Here is a 20,507-nt window from a genome sequence, read left to right as displayed (position 1 = left end):
TCCCATCTGTATCTGTAGGCTAAACTGCCATATGTTCACATTAACAAATTCTCATGAATGGATAATTTTACCTCTTATCCCTGCTACATGTAGGAAGGAACACAAACTCAGCCCAGGGTCCACAGAAGGTCTGAGCCAGTTTATTTGCATAGGTTTAACATTCACTTAGAGCAGGTGCGATGCTGAAGAGTGGCACGCATCACATAACCTTCCAGGCAGGCAGATGTTTACACATGGGTACCAGATGTTCCTGGTTCAAATAAACAATGATGGGAGAGGGAAAAGCAGGAGGTGCAGGACTAGGTGATTGCCAGCAGCTTCTGAAAAAGTACTAGTGTACAACTGATGTAAAACTCCCACAACACATGCATACATACAGCTCCAAGGTATGTAACTCTGTCCTATACCAAGTGCAAATAAGTTTAAGGCATGTACAAAAATCTATAGTAACAAAATAAATCTTACAGGAGGAAGACTGATACACACATGCATTCTTTGCGAACAGAGATGGATGCAGCCGGGGGGGTAAATGGACACACAACGCTCACAGTAAAAGGCAGGGAATGATTTTAGAGCCTTGAGCGAAGGGTCAGCAGGGCACTGGGATAAATCAGCAAGGTTAGAAAATGTGTTTCTACGACAAAGGACTTGCAATGCGAAATACAAAAGCATGCTATATATGTTTTACTGTGACAGATACTAGTATTTGGGAATGTCAAAGAGCACTTCTACTACAGGAAAAAATACTGTGGGGACATGCAGGTCAGATGCTGTCATGGGCACTCGGGATTCAGGTGGTGTGTGAATAGCAAGGTGGAGATTGGGTACGAGATTCAGTAGCACTTCCCAAAATACAGTACTCAAACCATCTCAATAGTCCATTCATTTCATATTTAATTAACTTGTTACTATTTCTAAAACCCTTTTTAAAATGTTTCCCAGCTGGGTATTGGCGCAGCACTGAGGAGCCACTCTAGCCCTTGCACAAGTGAGCCACTGGCAGAATAAGAGCACTTCACTGAGGAGACCAGCAGTGGGTGAGCTGGAAGAGGCAGGCTGCAAGCTGATGAGGGGATGACAATGGGTGGGAGCAGTGGGGTAAGGTCACACACGTAAGGCATGTAGGGAGAGCGGGGTAAAATTGGAGTGAAATGACAAAGCCCTTCAGGTCATTCGGTGAGTTCAGTGACACTGGAGGATGATGTCTCACTGCTTTACTGATATTTCTTGGCAAATCTAAAAATGGACATGTAGTACAGTAGTTGGGTGGATCTACTGGTGAAATAAGTGATGGGGCAACAGGGGGAGTTGGCTGTGTGGTGCCCCCTAGTGCTGTCACAATAGAAAACAGTGGGAAAAGTAGCTCAGGCACCAGGGCCAGAGTAAGAAGGCAGCACAGGGAGAGGCTGCCACCTCAGAGCATTCTCTAAGGGTGGTAGATGCGGACACGCTGGGAGATATGGCTCCGGCACAGGGGACAGGTCTGCAGGGCATCACTGCAGACCTGGCAGCAACACACGTGGCCACAGGGCAAGAAGATCACCTGGGACTGGGGATGAGAGACAGAGGGGGGTTAGTCATCAACATGCAAAAGATCACCATTAATTCATTTGGACACAAAAACAAGTCATCAGGTCATTTCAACAGCAAAGATCAATTTCCAGCTGTCAATGCTGAAGCTGTCCAGTTAGCAGTTTGCTTATACTCTCAATGGCAGCTCTTTAAATAACAAGGATAGCTGTGGAAGTAATTCATTGTGAATGAGTCCCGCCTCTCATACCTCCTTCTCCATGCACACCACACACTCTGAACTCCCAGGCCTCTCTTCCAGACTGGGTGCGGAAGGAACAACTCCCAGGACAGGTGAGTACGGTGGAGAGGTGGGCACACAGGGAGCGCTGGGGACAAGTGGGCCGGCCGCCGCCTCCTCCTCCTCCTCCTCCAGCTGGACCACTGTTGGAAAAGGGAAACAGAATAGAATGGGACCACACGGCTGCTGCATGCGGCATCCCAGCACACACACACAATAAAGCTGGTGGCCAGTAGCTGTCCTACTCATAAGGGGGAGCATCTGAAACAAGTTCTGCTCCACTGTGGATCAATGTTTTACAGTGCAGCTCAGTGCAGAAACAAAACTGCAGGAAAATGTAAACTGTGAGGGGCTCTGTGGGGAGGTCACTCTCAGTAAGGGTGGTATAGCCATCTAAAAACATCAGTAAGAGGTACGAAATTCGAGGAAGCAAAAGGAAATGCTGCTGTAATCCTGAGCAAGTGCTCTAATATTCAGTTACTCATGGTGACATCATCCATGCTGCATCCATCCATCTACCGTGCATCTATCTGCGAAAAATAAGCTTGTTCCAAATCTCTCTTGCTTCTTCTGGTGACAGACATCATGTCTAAATTCTGGCTGAGAGAACAAATGAGTGACATGGTCATATTGGAAGATGGCTCACTGGGTACCTTTAGTGGGAGTAACTGTCTTTTCTTTGGCCCAGTTGAGAAGCGCCTTCTGAATCCCAACTTCACTGATTCCCAGCTGTGGGCACAAATGACAGATATACACACGATATACATACACACACACGTCCAGACATCGGCCAGGACTGTCGCGCTCAAAGGACCACAGGCAGCAGGATGGTAAACGCACAGATAAACATGTATGTATTAACAAATGTTAAGAGGTGAGTGAGCACCTTGCTGAGATCGCTCTGGGTCATGTGACGCAGAGACTCTGCAGTGACACGGTGATGAGCGACTACAGGCAGGTAGTGCTGAGCAGACAGTTTACACAGCAGAGACACCAGTTCCTTCTCCACTCCAGCCTCCTGGGGGTGAGAAGAGGACAATGAGGGAGTTTGCTGGGTCTCTCTCACGCATTCAGTCACACAGAGCATTCAGCGCCAGAAACATATCTGTCCATTAACCAAAGGAGAAGGGCAGGCTGGGGGACACATGCACTGAGGGTCACAAAAGGAGGTGGCAATGTGAAGACAAATTAGGGGTTCTGGAGCTTGAAGACTGCTGTTGTCACCTCTGATTATTAAGTACTGGGTGGGTCACATGACCAGTGCTGCCAAGGAAAATGTGTTTACTGAAAGTGAATGAAAAAGTAGCTTTGGCACAGTACTGCCCTCTGTTGGGAGCTGGTAAAACAGCATGTTTCTCCACCACCTGCATTACCTTTCATTGCACTGTTTCAATGTACAGTGTGAGGCGTGTGTGCCATGATGAGGCCAAATTGCGGGCCCTACCTGCATGCGCAGGGACAGGGGCTTGGCATCCAGAAGCCTCTGGTACTGAATCATCCAGTAGTTCTGCAGATTCGAGTCGCTCTTCTGCTCCATCTCGCCCTGCCAAAGAGGAAGGTTTGAAGGTTTGAAAATCAGTGCTCTTTGGAGGGGCATCCTTTGAACCAGGTTCCGAAGACATTCTCTCTAGAATCTTGTCATCAGCTGAGACTCTGGTGACAGGAGTATCCAGGAATTTCGAGTATAAAACAGAGGCATCTGGGCTCACCAGGATTTGGCGAAGTTCCTGCTCCCTCTGGTCCTTCTGCTTGAGCAACTGTTGCAGCATGTCAGTGAGGGCAGAGCGCTGCTCAGACAGAAGACCCTGCATCGACAGTTACGCACACATGCCCACATTAGTCCTAATACGTGAGCAGAGTGACATCTCCTTTCTTTGCTACTCCCACTGAAACTGAGGTGACGGCAAGGGATGGGATGAAGGTGCCTTCGTATTTGAAGGGAGGGTGAGTTCAATGGGGTAGTGAGAGGAGCTGATGCATAAAAACAAACCAAGGCCAAGCTGAGCAGGGAATCGCAAACAAAATGTGGGACATAGGTAAGTATTCTGATTTATTCAAAAAGTAACCGCTGTGGTCTGCAGAAGTACACCGTATGTGAGAAGGCACTGTGGAGGGCAGCTACAGCAGTGTGTTGTATGCCCCCAAAAACCTTAACCATGCAAGGTGCCACTGTCATGAGTGGTCTGTATTTCTGAGGATCAGCCTACACCCATGAACATCTACAAACCTGCCACCCAGGACTGTACATAACACACAGAAAAACACAGGTAAGTCATGCAGTTAGCATCCAGTCCAAAGAGATTCACTGTTATTGGTCCTCGGTCCCCCGCCCCCTGAGACGTACCTGCAGATTCTCAGCATCCAGATCCCGCCTCTTTACCTCCAGTCTAGTCAGCTGCCTTAACTCAGCTTCTATTAGCCTAATCTAGAAACATGAGAACACAAGGAGTGAACCGCTGCTGCTCTCACACAAGGGCTCAAAAGGGGCAGCTGGTGTTGGTGTTTGATGCGCCATGTGCCTAACGTATCTGTTGTGTTACAGAGACATTCACTGCACGTAGCGCCAGATGCCCAGGGGCCTCCTGGGTAATGTATGCTTTTATATTTAATTCCCCAAATATTTTTTCTTCTATTCTCATGCATATTAGATATGCTCATTCACACCCCTGAAACAACTGTACCATATGTGCAGTATTTATAGTGTTTGTTACCTTAGACTTACACTATTACTTTAATATTGTTCTGTATGTTAAATGTGCCTGACATCCAACACATCAAATTCCTTGTATGTGTAAATGTGCTTAGCCAGTAAAGTGTCATCTTCTACAGAAAACTCATTGGCTGAGAGGGATGAAGAGCTGCAGGGACCGGCTGACTGCCACAAAGACAAGGCGCATGAAGATAGGGGTAAATCAAAAAAAAAAAAAAAAAAAAAACACACTGAAGACGACTGGTGTGTGTCAAGAAGATGATGATAATTCTGCCCACCCCGGTGGGGACTGGAGGATGAGCATGGCCCATGGCCCATGTGGGTCCCCCCCACCCTCCTTGATAACAAAATCAGCCAAAGTTTCAGGACATACAACAAATATAAATGGCATAAAACCTTTCCGATGACACATTTGGAATGTGGACTCTCAGGCCCCACCTCCAGTTGTAGGGGGCGGGGCCAACACACCCACCTGGTTCCGGATGAAGCCGTGCACGCTGTCCTTCTGCAGCTGCAGGGCCTCGAACGCTGCTTTCTGCATTTCCTCCTGTGAATGAGGAGACAAAGTGTAGGAGCTTTCATTGACACTCAGGGACAATCCCTGGTTCAGTCCATCTCAGAGGTTCCAGGTTCAAATTACATTTTCACTGATGTAAAAGATATCATATTAATAGGATGCTAAAGTACAAAATGAAAGCAAATACATTATATTTGTAATTTAATATATAATAAATATTTAGCCCTGCAGTGAATTTATGTCTTATCTAGGGTGTTTGATGCATCTGTCATGGTTTAGTCCATCTCAGAGGTTCCAGGTTCAAATCCCATCTCCTCCTATAGTACCCTTGACTAAGGTACTTATCCTGAACCAGTACAATAAAAATGACCTAGCTGTATGAGTGGGTAAATCTCTAAAAGTCACTTTAGAGAAAAGCGTCAGCTAAATGAATAACTGTACATATAAAACCCACAAATGGACTTTTCAGGTCATGTCTGTCCCTGACCTGCACTCAGTGTTAAATATGCTAACAGTCCCCATTATTTCTGCAAGTTCTCACCTCCTGCAGGATCTGGGCGATTGCTTTGCTTTTGTCCAGCTGCTGCAGAGACAGAACCTGATCAAATTTCTTATCCAGACTCTCCAGGCTACAGAACAGGATGACAGACATAACCAAATAAATAAAAAAAAATAAAACTGAATATATTATTGAAGCATTTCTCTTCAGCGGATTAACCCTCCAAAACAGCCCCACTTATTTGACCTACTGCTTTACACATGTCTTGTGCTCCATATTGCATCTTGTCAAACACAGGCTAAACAGTTTAGCACCAATCAATTCAGAATGATCTACCTCAGACCCTCAGAGTTGCTGAATCCCCGTCAGTGTTCAAGAGTCTCAAAGCACATCTTTCAGACCCACTTCTCTCCTGATATAACCTTTCACTACATTATCTGTCAGAAGAATCTCACTCTCAATTCTATATACAGCTATTTTATAACACAATTTTTAATGCATTGGAATGCCTGCACTTTAAGAATGGTGTCTCTGCATCTGTGTCTCTAAGTGTGCTGGTGACATGCACTTTAATTTATTCTGATCTGTACATTGCTTTGGAGAAACATGTCTGCTAAGTGAATAAATGTACATGTAATTCTTAATTCACTGTCCAGTTAGCTACAACTAGCCTATTAGCATCAATTCAGTGAGACCCACGAACCTCCGGCAGGTCTCCGTCACCAGGTTGTTCCTACGTGTCTCGCTGGCCTCCTGCAGCAAACGCAGCGAGTAGCTCTCTGACAGCATCTTCTGCATGGCAGCTACATAGGTGGTGGCGGATCAGGCGGGACACACAAATCCATTAAGCCTGTTTCACAAGCATGCCGCTCATTTGCATCATCAAAAGACACAGTGGGATGTATGAGCTCACCAGCCACCTCCCTCTTCCGCAGCGAATTGGCCTCCTCCTGCGTGATGGAGGTCAGCTGCTCTAGGTGAATGCTGTGGAAATGGAGAGAGGGAGTCATCAGGGCCTGAAAGCGCCCGTATGTCTCCTGCTCTCCCTGCATGCTATCCCATGCTGCCCCACGCTGTTCTCACTCACCGGTCCTCTTCCAGGGCCTGCAGGAACTCTGCACTTTTCTTCTGCCTGAAACACAGAGACAGCTGGTGAGGTTCAGCAGGAACACACAACACATCAACATTTACACATTCATTTAATAAGCACCCTTCTCTAAAACAACATTTTGAGTAAATAGGAGGGCATTGAGAACAGAAGAAGAGCTACAGACACAAACACAGGATTATTGGTGGACAGCTTGTGTGTTAAGCAGCTGCCTACAGAAGTGACACTCAGATAGCAAATACACAGATAATCATAGCAGATGGTGTTGGACTCATTTATATAGCTGTCAGGAGATCAGGAGAAAAATAGGTCTGGAAGAGACGGGTTTGAGATCCTTCTTTAATGTTGAAAGAGATTCAGCAGCTCGGATGGACAGAGGGAGCTCATTCTACCACATCAGAGCAAAAACCAAGAACCAACGGTATGTAACTGATGTAACTGACATCTTTGCCCAAGGCAACTTATTCCGTTAGAAAGGCAAACTTATAATGACTTGTCCTTTAATATAGCTGGGTAATTTTTACTGTATCAGTTCATCATAAGTGCCTCGATCAAGGGTTCTGCAGCAGGAGTGGGATTTGAACCAAATCCCAAAAACATTTATACTGCAAGGCAGCATCACTAACCACTATGCAACCTGTGGCTCGATTTTAGTTCACTTTTAAAAACAGCATTATGGTATGTTCCTCCTTACAGCAGGTTCCTACAAGACACACAAACACAGACATACACACATACATACACACAAAGGACACACCTCTTGTTCTCCAGGAGCAGATGGGAAATGCGGCTAGAGATGCTCATCTCTGTTAGCTTCATCTGGTCCAGCAGACGCTGCCTCTCCAGCTCCATGACTTTTTGCTGCTGCATCACGCCCTGCTCCAGTCGTTCCTGTTCCTGGGAAGACCAGCCAGCCAACAGTTGGTGCAGCAGTTAGCACACTTCACTCTCACTACAGGATTTTTGGTTACAGGTTTGGGTATGTGGTGATTGTACAGGTCCAAGGAGGGTAGGGGGGCTCTACCGCGCTCACCTGTTTGACAGACTGGAGAATATCCTCCTTCCGGGAGTGGTTGAGGAGGAACAGCTGCGTGTGCTCCCTCTGTTCCTCATCCAGGCGTCGCTCAAACTCTAGCTTCTCTTGCTGCTTCTGCTCCTGAGGGAGGAAACGTGTCGTTAGAGATGGGCTACAGCAGGAAATACATGCGTAGGAGCAGGTTGGCACCACTGGGAAGAGCAAAAAAAAAATCCTTACCTTTCTCTTTGCGTAGTCCAGGAATTTATTCTATGGACAAAGAGAGGAGCAATAGCAGGTTTACTCAGCACTGTTGATGCAGGGCCACGTGCAGGAAGGGCTTCTTACATTTACATTTATTAATTTATCTCAACGTTTTCTCTAAAGTGCCTTACAATGTTAAGCTACTTTCAGTGATTTATTCATTTATACATCCGGGTAACTTTTAATAGAGTAATTCACAGTGAATTCCTTGCTCAGGAGGATTACAGCAGGAGGTTTGATTCAAACCTGCGACCTGAACACTAATATGCCTGCTGCCACTTAACCTCTGCCTCATTTGGAGATGGTGGGCAGCCCACCTGCCAGGCCTCCTGCTCCCCATCCACGCAGTCTGCCTCCACTGGCCCTCCATCGCGCTCCAACACTGGCAGCAGGTACTGCGAGGGAGGACAGTACTCCACACCTAGTTCTGCAAACACAGGAAACAGGAATTACTGCATTAGTGCACACACAAGGACAGAATACAATGTGAAACAGGTCTTATTTAATAACAAGGAATATGTAAAACAAAGCACATGTAGCAAAGTTATAAATTATAAAATAAACTTGATGCACTCCCTAATTTTCAGACTGTGTGTATATAGGACATTGCATGGTAGCACAGCGGGTAGTGCTGGTGCCACACATTTCTTGGTCTGTTAGCTCTTGTACATAGTTTTGATTCCTGGTCAGTCTGTGCATAGCTTACATGTTCTCCCTTTGCTGATGTGGGTCTCCTTCGAGTGCCCTGGTTTCCTCCCACAGTCCGAAGACACGTGTTTCAGGTAAAACTGGTGACTCTAAACTGCCTTAACTGTAAGTGTATGTGAATGAGTGTGTGTGATTGTCCTGTGACGGACTGGTGTCCTGTCCAAAGTGTACCCTGTCTCAGGCCCTATGATTCTGAAATAGACTCTAGACAACCAGGAGCTTGCACTGAACAAGCAGTTATTGAAGATGTAGGAGCAAAAGATCCTTATGTTACACTCCTTGTTACTTTACATTCTATGTTCCCAAGAAAATAGATATAAAATATATCAAGATGGAAAAGTAAGCTGTTTGGACTTACAGAATCTGCTCACTAAATAAAAGTACAGTATAAAAAAAACATGCAGAGCTTCCTTTTCAGGGCCTGCTCTATGTAGTCTCCCAAGAAGCAGAACTTGATGCTCATCCCCTCACCGGAGCAGAGAAAGCGCTGGATGACCTCGGTGCCTCCAGCACACACAGAGGCAGGTGGGAAGGTCATCTGGGTGGCATCCAGTGTCAGACACTGGCCAACAAACAGGCATGACAAACAAAAGTATAGTAAGCAACTTTGTTTTGACACAATTTGTCTGCCACGGTCTAACCACAAGTGATAAGTAATGTGAGAATAAACTCAATTTGGTAAGACTCTTAAGTGGATCAACGCTGCAACGCTTCACCAAAACAATGTCAGTGCTGTCATTTTAATATTTTTCATTAGTAGTTTTGGCCCTACCTCATTCTCGACTGCTCCGCCTTCCACAACACTCAGACTCACCTCCAGGGTTCTAATGTTGGCCATGGCCAAGGGGAGCTCTTTCACCTGGTTCTCACTGATATCCAGAGTACGCAGGCTGCATAAGCGGCCTAGCGAGGATGGCAACTTGCTGAGGTGGTTCCCTACACAAGCGCACACAAAAAGAAGAACAAATAAACATAATTAATAAAGACACAATAAAATATAAGAAAAAATAATACATTTCCAGAAATAATTAAAATAATACAAAATGGATCTTTTCCAAGAATTCAGAATTTTCAATTGTTAATGATTTTTGCTCATCCCAAGCACTTAAAGTCAAATCACGCCACACCAAGTGTGTAAACTAAGGTATTCATAGTATCTACAGTATCTTGCTAGAACACCTGGCTCAAGATGATTTTCACTATATAAATTTTCAAAGATATGTTCTTCCATTTACCTTTCTAATTTAATTTATTTTCTAAATTTTGTTTGAACAAAAATCTCTAAATATACAAATATATTCAAGTACATAATAAATTCAAAAGCAAAGGGTCACAAGTAGTTAGTATGGGTTTTCATACAGCTTGAAGAAAATCCAAAAAACCCAAGTTTATCTTCCAAAGTTAATAAAAATAATCCCACAGACCTACTGACAATTTATTCAGCTGTTGCGATAACCACACATTTACCGGAAAAACTTATAAGAGGTCTGGGAATATTTTATGAAGATGTGCTGCAGAAAGACTCTACAAATTAAAAGAGAATACAAATGAGAATCCTTTCCATTAAAATGGCAAGACAGTATTTTTACTGTTGAAGCTAAAACAAGATAAACTCAGTCCTTTTTAAGCTATGAATGCACCATTAAGCAGACAATTATTCACTTTAAGAACATTTAAATCCTCCTACTTGTAATTATAATGATCTCCCAGGTGGTAACCTTACATGGAAAACTCATGTCATGATGAAACCCTGGTAATACAGTGTCATGTTACCAAAAACAGCATAAATAACAAGTGACCAGTGAAGTGGAAATGAGAAGAATAAGAAGGATCCATCAAAAAGCAAAACCGAAAAACCAAAACTATAAACAACAACACCAAGAACACTAAAAACCTGTCATTCAATGCATGACTAACTGGTGACAGATTCCAGGCAACAAAGCAGGCCAATCTTCCCTTCGTGCAAATATATTTGAGATTTTTCTCAAACATAAAATTTAAATAAATGAAGGTATATCTATGTTATTAAGCTTTTGTGGATTGCGATTTACAGCCAATGTAAGACTTCTGAACAAAATGTTTACAAAGAGTTACAAAGAGCCTTCCTGTCCCAGCTGTGTTTGCAAGATGAGAAGCTACAATATTTTGTTTTGATAAGTTGAAATGATTACCCAGAGTTGACAACTAGTACAACATGTCATCTAAGATCATTCTCCAAGACTACATCCCCCAACATATACCTTTCACATTAAGGGTCTGCAGAAGGTGGAGATCTCCAATGGTTTCTGGTAGTGCCTTTATCTGGTTCTTTTCAGCATTGAGAACCTAAGAAAGACCAAGAAAACATATGCACATACAGTACAAATATACTCTGGTGTAATCTGGATTTTCCCTACATTGATATGCTGACCTGCAGTGCCTTTAGCTGGCCAATGTCTTCAGGAAGTGATGTGAGATTGTTTTCATGGAGATCCAAAACCTGTTATAATCAGACATTATGTACTACAAGAATAAAAACATCTTGAATATATTGAACATTTTATGTACATAAACAAAAATTCAGCAATTCTATCTCAAAACTGTGTTGCTTTCGTAAAGAAATTAGCTTTATATAAGCAGGTATAAGGGAAGTCTCTGCCACCCCTTAATAGATGGGAATATTTACAAGCATACATATAAATACATTTATATATGCACATGGTGCTTGAAAGTTTGTGAACCCTTTAGAATTTCTTCCATTTCTGCATAAATGTGCTGTAAAACATGATCAGAGTTTTACACAAATTCTGAAGCTATATAAAGGGAACCCAATTAAACGAATGAGACAAAAAAATTGAACTTGTTAATTTATTTGAGGGAAATGATACAATGTTACATATCTGTGTGTAGCAACAGTATGTGACCCCCTTGCGCAAATATAATTGCAATTAAACATTTTGGTAACTGCTGATCAGTCCTGCACATCGGCTTGGAAGAACTACAGCCCATTCCTCCTTACAGAACAGTTTCAGCTCAGCGATGTTGGTGGGCTTTCTCACATGAAATGCCCGCTTCAGGTCCTTCCCACTTTCTCCTGAGTTTCAGTTCACAGACTGATAACATGAGATTTTCCTGTGCAATTTGCTGGTAAAATTCAGAATTCGTAGTTCCTTAAATACTGACAAGCCGTCCTGGTCCAAAGGCAGCAAAGCTGACACAAACCATGATACTGCCACCACCACGTTTCACAGAGGGGATAAGGTTCTTTTGCTGGAATGCAGTGCTTGCCTTTTGCCAAACATAGCACTTCTCATTCAAGCCTATTCATATTTACATTGGCATATCACATACATTGGCATATTCATATAAGCCAAAGTTCTATTTTGGTCTCACTTGTCCCCAGAATATTCTTCCAATCGGCTCCTGAATAAAAATCTGATTATGTTTTCGATCAGAAATAGAGAAAATTAAGTGTGTTCACAAACTTCCAAGTACCAGTGTATATGTATTTCTACATAGTCTTACATATTAAACACACACACACATTTTCAGAACCGCTTGTCCCATACAGGGTCACGGGGAACCGGAGCCTAACCCGGCAACACAGGGCGTAAGGCTGGAGGGGAAACACCCAGGACGGGACGCCAGTCCGTCGCAAGGCACCCCAAGCGGGACTCGAACCCCAGACCCACCGGAGAGCAGAACTGCGGTCCAACCCACTGCGCCACCGCACCCCCACATATTAAACATTATGGGATAATTATATATTCTTTTTTGTTTACTTTTAATTGATCAATTTCTGTTCTTTTTTCCTCTTATTTTTGAATAGACTGTAATTCATAAGAGGGGGTGCGGTGGCGCAGTGGGTTTGGCCGGGTCCTGCTCTCTGGCAGGTCTGGGGTTTGAGTATCACTTAGGGTGCCTTGTGATGGACTGGCATCCCCTCCTGGGTGTGTCCCCTCCCCCTCCAGCCTTATGCCCTGTGTTGGCGGGTTAAGCTCCGGCTCGCCACGACCCTGCTTAGGACAAGCGGCTTCAGCCAGTGTGTATGTGTGTGTGATTAATCCTGATGCTATTGCTGTGATATGAACCTGTTATTTTATATTATGTGTTAAAAACAGATTTTGATAACTGTTGCTATTACTCCTGTTTGCCTGTAAATATTCTTATTCCCAATACAAAAATTTAAAAACCTGTGATAATCAAGAAGAGGGGCAAAACAACAAAGTCAGAGGTCAAGGGCTCCTTCACATATGGGGCTTGACTTTTATGGAAGAATGCAAAATGGCTAACAGTCAAGTGTCAGCCATTCAACCTTTAAGAAAGCTGCTTCATTCAAACTGTCTCAGTAAAAATACTGAGCTGTACGTGGAACTATAATATATGCCACTCCCTCCGAGAAAATGTGTTAAAAAATAAATTCAGGGACTTACAAAATGTTACTGTGACAAAAAAGTGACCAGGCTATACGACAAGTTTTTCCATCTTCCCACTAACCTTCAATGTCACCAGTGAAGTGATGGAGCATCCTTTCGGCAGGAGAGTCCTCAGCTTGTTTCCATGAACAATGAAAACCTACATTTGTGGGAAACAGCAAAAGAAGAACTTGAAGTTTCATCCCAATTTTCCACTGTTCTCTCCAACCCTGACAATCTAACCCAAGACCCATCACTCAAAATGACCCACTTCTGCGCACTTTCTCCCACTTCCTCTCACCTCCCCCAAACAGGTAGTCTCACCTTTTTCTGCAGGACCTTACAAATGGACAGGGCAGTGGGGGGGACCTTGGAGGGGGCAAAAAATACATTAAGTTACATACATTACATAGAATCTCAGAGTTACTGTGACAGCAACAATGAGTGAATAACACAAAACAACACTGATTAAATAAAACCCAAATATCTAACTTACAATTTTTGACAATTTTGAGAACCTGACCTCAAAACTGAAAAGTACACCAAATCAAATTTAGTAGTTAATATACATTTTCACTGTATATTCTTACTCACTTTCCGCCACTCAATTTTGCTGTTAATTTCAATAATCTTTGCTTCATGTATGTATCCTATGAATATGTAAAAAAAACTAAAATCCTAGTCGGGGTCTTAAATATATTTCCTGCTCACCTCTGTGAGCTCACAGGTTGATATGTCCAAGATATCATCAGCACCAGCTTCCTTGGCCTGGAAAAATGAGACAAGAAAGAATAAAACATATTTCAATTCTCAGTCCAATATAACAGCATATGGAATTGTATTATACCATTTCAACATTTACATTTATTTGTTTAGCTGATGCTTTTCTCCACATTTTAAGTTGCTTTGGACAAAAGCATCAGCTATATAAACATATTGCAAATGTATATTCGGTCATCTGCCTCAAAACAGGATCTAGCATAACAATAATAGGATATAACAAAATAGGCATCATTTGATTCAGACACTCAGCCTTTGACTCTATATAGAGGTATTTTTTTCCTGTTATATGGGCCATTTTTACCATATTCCAAATCTGAAACGCTATGGTACATTAGCTGTAATGTTTCAAAATGCAAATAAGTTTACTATGTAATAACAGCCATCACAAATATGATCAAATATGCTGGTGTAATCAAGTTATTGTTTGCAGTCTCTTCATTTTGGTGTTTTAGTGTGTTTTAGGTGCAGCTCTGTAGGTTTGCAAACTCATTACTTTTCATCTGCAAGAACTAACGGTAAACTGAGCCTCTTATGAAGATCACCCACCTGACTGGGGGATTCCACAGAATAAACTACACTGTTTGGGGGAAAACTACAGTCAGTAGAAGTTTGAATATTGAACTCCCCAGGATGGGTCCTGCTGTTGGACCACTGAGAAAGGCACACCATGCAAGCTGCTCAAACGGGTCCACCTGAAACACGCTTTCAATTAAAACCGGCACCTTATCGATAGTAATAACAGTAACTGCACCAGGCACAGCTGGTACTCCAGCCGCTTCTGGGACTCATCGCTGGGTTTGCTCTTTTTGAAGAACAGAGGCATCCTGGGTACGCCTGTCAATCACTGGTCACAGCTCTCGAGAGGCACACGGCCCTCCTGTACCCGCCCCCCTGGTGCTTGAAACCCCAGGGGCACTTAGTTTGACGCAACTGGGTGGAGCAACCTAGAAGAGAATGGATGTGTCCCCCTGCAGAAGAGAAATGAACATATATTTTTAAAATCACACACCTAGATACTAGAAGTAAGTAAAGAGTAACTGGCATGTGGAAACTCTAATCCAATATGAATACACACAGCATATAAACGAGGTTGTTTATGTTAAACATCCTTTGTTTGATTGTAAACAAATGGAGAAGGATCCAAAGGGCAGAAACAGCCCATGCATTGTACAAGACACATATCATACGTGACAAGCAGCTGAACGCTGCCAGTAGAGTGCAGTGCGCTCGACTCGAGTCTCACGTGTTTTTTTATGTTATGCACTACCTACGAGTAACCTTCGGTGCAGCACTGTACTAAAGTCTAAAGTCAGAGTATAGACGGGTGGGTGAGAGCAACGAGAAAATCAGACAGCCACCTCGTCTCGTCTAGTAGTGACCGAAAGAAACTGAACCGTGTGTCAGTGGCTACTTTGTTTGTTATTGTTTTGTAGTCACGTCACGTACCTCTCGGCCGGACAGTTTTGCGAGACCGAATGGATAACCAGGCTTCACTAACGGTCGCACAGTAAGATAGCGTACAGGTAAACTATTTCATTCGTGACCACTTTGATCAAAAAGAAAGTGGAAATGTGAGGCACTTCGTCTCCACACTCACATTGCGCTTTCAGAGGCGTTCTAACACCGCGATATGATAAGTCCTGTTCCGTAGACCGGAAAACCGCTGCCACACTCATCATGGCCGGCAATCTGCGGCCGTCACCTACGAGTCGTTGACCTCAAAAATATGGCCGCCTTACTCTCGCGATATTTTGGACGTTGAAAAGCTGTCCCTTTGGTTTTGACTTTCCTTTCTTCACGTAAGAAGCGGTGACGGTGCAACTGCCCTCGGTCGTCCCGAATCCGGGTTCATCCGACACCCTCACCGTGGTAAACTAAAGTGAACTCAACCTCGACAGCACCATCATGCCTCCTAAGTTCGACCCTAACGAAGTTAAAATTGGTATGTGGACTAATGTGAGGAAAATGTCACGACATCCTTAGGCCCGGACGTTAGCGCACAACAACAAGCTGATAACGTGATAAAAAGAGCCTACTAATGTTTTGCTTTAGCTATTCGAGAAATGTTTTGTTATTTTTCTAGTAAAATATTTTTGTATCTTGTTCAAGTGTTTTAAGTGTGTATGACTAGTCTCACCGATTTGTTTTCTTGAATTTTATGGGAAACTTGCACCGACTTATGTTATGTAACGTGACTGGTCGGGTAAGTACTTGTGGAAGTTGTTACAGAAGTAATCTGATTTAAAAATACTATTGGTACTCGAATACACGACTGAATGGCTGTCGTGTGCCATGGGCGGTGTACCACGTGCTGCCACGAGATGTTCAGGAGCTGGTTATGAACATCTGCTCTGGTCGGCGCAGGCCGCGTGCATTGCATGTGAATCATTCATGCGTCGTTTTGAAAGCGATTAATTTTTTATATAACTTAGGTTACCGCAGGATTGAAGTACATTAGTTTTGTCATCTGTGCTGTATCTGATGTTTTTGGCCTGAGTGTGATCCAAGCAGCCACACATGGGGGAGTGCAGTATTCCTTGCTGGGCCGTGTAACTTGAAGTGATCAGGTCTTGGACATGTTGGGTTGAAGATCCTTTCTGTCAGTCTTGAATTCCGTAAAGGCAGCTGCAAGAAGTCAATGGTGGAAAGCAAGGGAAAACTCATGGGAATATTTGCTGGACTAATCTAAGGGTTATGCGTTGGAGTAGATTTTGCTGGTGAATTCTAACTAAGGCTGTGCTGAATAGCATCTATAGCTCAGTGGTACAGCTTTTGCTTCTTTGCAGATACAAGATGATCCTGGTTTATATTCTGGTGGCATGTTTAGCAGATATGTATTAAAGCATGCAAATGTGTCATGTGAGTTGCCTAAGATTTCCTTTTGTGGCAGCAGGTAGTATAGTTTCAATAGGAGGATCCAGGTTCAAATCCTCACTTGAGCCATAGTAGTATTTCTTGATTGAGGTACCTAACCTGAATTGATAAAAGAAAAATACCCTGCTGTATAAATGGGTAATCACTAAGTAGTTTAATAAATGACCAGAGCCACTTAGCAAAGTGTCAAATGAATAAAGGTGAACATAGCAAATTAACAAATGGTTGGTAATCTGACTTGATGGCTTAATTCTGAAGTTCTCCTAATCGAAGAAAGTGCACACTTCATCTGTACTCCACAGTAAGCTATATTTGAAAAGTAAATTGAAATTGGCTGGCTAAAGTGTATATTCTAGCTTTCTTCAGAAATTTGATTTCTACAGAAATCATTTTAAATGTAATTTTTGAAGCTTCAAATTGCAGTGCCTGTGAGCGTGCGTTAGAACATAAATGTGTAACCTGAAGATTGGTAGTTCAATTTTCTTACTACAGCTTTTTCTACCCTGAAAGACCTATTGTACTATGAATGAATACAAAATGTTATGTATGTGTTCAGGTACTTTAAACCTAAAACAAGATAATGACATTCCCCAGGGCAACTTTTAGTGTTTAAATGGGTATGTTGTTGGAGGATTTGACATGATGTGTATTGATGTCCTGGGGTGTTTACAGTATTGGTTGATTACAGTATAGCTTTATTGCTAACTTGGTCATATTTGACCTTGACAGAATGTCACCAGTGTTACATGGTTGTCAGTTGTGCTTTTATGCACTGCACATCACTGAGTAAACATCATTCTCTTATTAATTTGATTTATCAATACTGTGTGCACTGCATGAAAAGACTGACTGCAAAGAGTCACTTTGAATATTCTCTTGGCAAGGTGCTAATGAGGAGGATAATGAGGATTGATCATAGATGAGCCTTTCCTCTTTGTTCTCCCATCATATAAATGAAAAGGAGAGTTTAGTTCTGATGGGACAGACAACTTTTAGTATGGGTTTCGGGTGCAGTCTTGGTTGTGGTCCAAAAGCACAATCCTGTCCAATATGAGTGGCTTATGTGTTTGTAAGACTTTTTTTAGTGGAAAATACTACGACTGTAATTATTAATGAAAAGCAGAATCTGCAACAGATGTGAAGTGTGTGGGTAGTCTTGTTAAATGAAAGGAGTGGTTTCCTCTTTTTAAACATAAACTTACATTAGGTCTTCTCAGCACTTGGCTTGTTTTTATAGGACTTTGAGGGTAGTGTTAATAAATTGTGGAAAAGCAGTTGCCCTGTAGAAAGTTTAATGTAGGAACCAAACGGATTCTTATCCCTTGGATTTTATTTCATTAAGCTGTTGAACACAGCTGGATATTTTTAATTGACAATTTAAGTATTTTCCAAAGGATGCTGCAGCAGGGATTGAACTGGAACTGTTGGCATTTTGGCTCCCAGCAGTGAGACAATTTGTTACTCAGCATTTTCATATAGTTATGGCAAATGCTTCTGAAAATGAAAAGGTTGAACGGTAAATCCTGTTATGCCTAAATGTGGAGAGTGGCCAGGAAAGTTTGGTTGTATAAATCTTCAGTAAATTAATCATGTTTTCAGACTTTCCTTTTGTCCTTGAGAGCATAGAAGCCATACTGCCAAATCCCTACATACAGGCCACTCCTTACATCTGGTTGTTTGTAAGACTAAGGGTATTATGTGCACTTAATCTTTTTGTGGGTTGTTTAATGTACTACCATAGGATGGTAGTTCTATAAGAACTTAGTTTGCATTCATTTACCTGATGCTTTTCTCCAAAGAGACTGACAAGCTACTTAACATTATGAACCCACTTATAAGCTGGGTAATTTTTTTTTTCTTTTCTTTTTTTTTTTTTAACTATCAGTTCAGTGTGCTTTCATCAAAGCTTACTGCAGTGGGAGGTAGGATTCAAATTTGAGTTAGTGGAGTGGCCGGAGTAGTTACCGTGTATCTGCTGCCCCTACTGCATTTCTTCTTGCCTGTCTCTGAGGCCTCATTTTGGAGTACTAATTTTTGTTCTTGTGTCTTAGTGTACATGAGGTGCACAGGAGGAGAAGTTGGTGCCACCTCTGCTCTGGCCCCTAAAATTGGACCCTTGGGTCTGGTAAGTGTCTGTACTGGTGCTCAGATGGGAATTTGCTGTTTAGAGGAAGCGAAAGCAGTAGCAGCCCCCCGCCACTATGCCTGCCTCTACAAGTGGTTGGTTATACTCCAGTGGGGGCACAGAGAGACCCAGCTCTAGGAAGCAGGGCTGCCCAGACACAGTGGGCAACTCTGTGCCGAAAGGCCTGGAACACAAACCTTACCGTTGCTGTTTTCAGTCTTCAGTAGTGTGATCAGGGCTGTTCTAAAATGCATTTTCAATGTTCCGTCTTTCAGTCTCCCAAGAAAGTGGGTGACGACATTGCCAAGGCTACCGGTGACTGGAAAGGTCTTAGGATCACCGTCAAGCTGACCATCCAGAACAGGCAGGCAGCGGTACGGCCTACAGCTAACTCTTTTCTCCTCTTTTCCTCCCTCCAAGTACACTTGTCCTTACCTGCCTTGTGCTTGGTTTGACTATAGATCGAGGTGGTGCCCTCTGCATCTGCTCTGATCATCAAGGCCCTGAAGGAGCCCCCTCGTGATAGGAAGAAGGTCAAGAACAGTGAGTGTTGTCTGCTGTTATTATTTTGAGATGAAGTTTAGTTTAAGTGGGACAGGCCCCCTGCCACTATGCCTGTCTATACAAGTGGTTGGTTATATTCCAGTGGGGGCGCAGAGAGACCCAGCTCTAGGAAGCAGAGCTGCCCAGACACAGTGGGCAACTCTGTGCCGAAAGGCCTGGAACAAGCCTCCCATGGGCTCTCCTCCTGGTTGACATTGGATGTCTGTTTTTGCTACTAAAAGCTTGAGATTCCATACTCTGTTAATTAGGCAAATATGCAAGTGTTTGCTATACAGCACCTTCTGAGATCTTTGTCACTGTCCACCAGTTAAGCACAGTGGCAGCGTGAGCTTCGAGGAAATCATCAACATTGCTCGCCAGATGAGGCCCCGTTCCATTGCCAGGGAACTCTCTGGTGAGTGCAAAGAGATTTATCCAAACAGCTGTTAGTTCAAGTCTCATTAGTGTCCCATCTGTTGAATTTCACATAAATGGTGAGCTATTCAAAATTACATTGCCATTTATTTAGCAGACACTTTGCCAAAGTGACTTCCAGTAAACTCTATGTAGTATCATCAGCCCACACCCCTTATTCACCAAGGTGACTTACATTTCTAGATACCCATTGTAAGTAGTGTAACTCATCTATACATTAGTGGAACATAAATGGGGTAAATGGCTTGACTAAGTATGTTGAGCTAAGTGCATTAGCCGAATAAAATACTTTGTCCTCCCAGAACCAGAGGACACTGTATGAGAGGTTTGAACTCAGTTCTGGGTCCCAAAAGTAGAGTAAAATCCTTTAATGTAACAGGAGTGAAAATGCTGTGCAATGTCTCATCTGCAGGAACTATTAAGGAGATCCTGGGCACGGCCCAGTCTGTGGGCTGCACTATCGACGGTCGTCCTCCTCATGACGTTATTGACGATATCAACAGTGGCAAGGTGGAATGCCCATTGGTAAGTTTCTCTCAGGATACATATGAATCGCTGCTGTCGTGTTTATTTCAACTAATGTAACTTTTTTTTTTTTCTCCCCCCCCCCCCCCTTTTCAGGAGTAAGTTGTTGCACTGGAAGACAAAAATAAAGTCATAAAACTTATTTACTTTGTGGTCCTTGACTGAAATCTTACTAAGCACAGGTTGTGGTGACAGTC

At 43.1% G+C, this 20,507-nt stretch overlaps 2 protein-coding genes and 2 non-coding genes across 5 annotated transcripts; 3 read left to right on the top strand and 1 right to left on the bottom strand.

The window, feature by feature from the left end:
- Window positions 1–118: 118 nt before the first annotated feature.
- lrsam1 (leucine rich repeat and sterile alpha motif containing 1) lies at window positions 119–15,472 on the bottom strand. 2 transcript variants are annotated; one of them, XM_018732782.2, is made up of 25 exons: window positions 15,255–15,472; window positions 14,560–14,776; window positions 13,737–13,793; window positions 13,350–13,394; window positions 13,108–13,185; window positions 11,042–11,110; window positions 10,872–10,956; window positions 9,446–9,567; window positions 9,103–9,193; window positions 8,241–8,350; window positions 7,900–7,929; window positions 7,678–7,800; window positions 7,402–7,541; window positions 6,624–6,668; window positions 6,450–6,520; window positions 6,240–6,339; window positions 5,579–5,666; window positions 4,993–5,067; window positions 4,155–4,235; window positions 3,520–3,615; window positions 3,255–3,353; window positions 2,697–2,828; window positions 2,464–2,539; window positions 1,781–1,953; window positions 119–1,549 (listed from the first exon to the last, which is right to left on the bottom strand). In XM_018732782.2, exons 2-25 carry the CDS (start codon window positions 14,629–14,631, stop codon window positions 1,427–1,429), a joined length of 2,181 nt encoding a protein of 726 aa, XP_018588298.1. In that variant the 5' UTR covers window positions 14,632–14,776; window positions 15,255–15,472; the 3' UTR covers window positions 119–1,426. The 2 variants fall into 2 exon arrangements, with proteins under 2 accessions (XP_018588298.1, XP_018588297.1); XM_018732781.1 differs by lacking the exons at window positions 14,560–14,776; window positions 15,255–15,472 and adding an exon at window positions 14,355–14,513.
- Window positions 15,473–15,579: 107 nt separating this feature from the next.
- Window positions 15,580–20,452, top strand: rpl12 (ribosomal protein L12). Its single transcript, XM_018732989.2, has 7 exons — window positions 15,580–15,750; window positions 18,734–18,807; window positions 19,083–19,181; window positions 19,269–19,350; window positions 19,679–19,765; window positions 20,198–20,310; window positions 20,407–20,452. The coding sequence occupies exons 1-7, from the start codon at window positions 15,714–15,716 to the stop codon at window positions 20,410–20,412; spliced, it is 498 nt and encodes a 165-aa protein (XP_018588505.1). The 5' UTR covers window positions 15,580–15,713; the 3' UTR covers window positions 20,413–20,452.
- LOC114910793 (small nucleolar RNA SNORA65) lies at window positions 18,875–19,002 on the top strand. The gene has a single exon (XR_003797798.1). It is a non-coding gene; the product is annotated as a small nucleolar RNA SNORA65 (small nucleolar RNA).
- On the top strand, window positions 19,410–19,537 carry LOC114910792 (small nucleolar RNA SNORA65). The gene has a single exon (XR_003797797.1). It is a non-coding gene; the product is annotated as a small nucleolar RNA SNORA65 (small nucleolar RNA).
- Window positions 20,453–20,507: the final 55 nt, after the last annotated feature.

The sequence above is a fragment of the Scleropages formosus genome, chromosome 6 (genome assembly GCF_900964775.1).
Source record: "Scleropages formosus chromosome 6, fSclFor1.1, whole genome shotgun sequence".
Taxonomy (NCBI): Eukaryota; Metazoa; Chordata; class Actinopteri; order Osteoglossiformes; family Osteoglossidae; genus Scleropages; species Scleropages formosus.
Note: the sequence above shows the minus strand (reverse complement) of the source record. Positions and strands in the feature narration are given on the sequence as shown.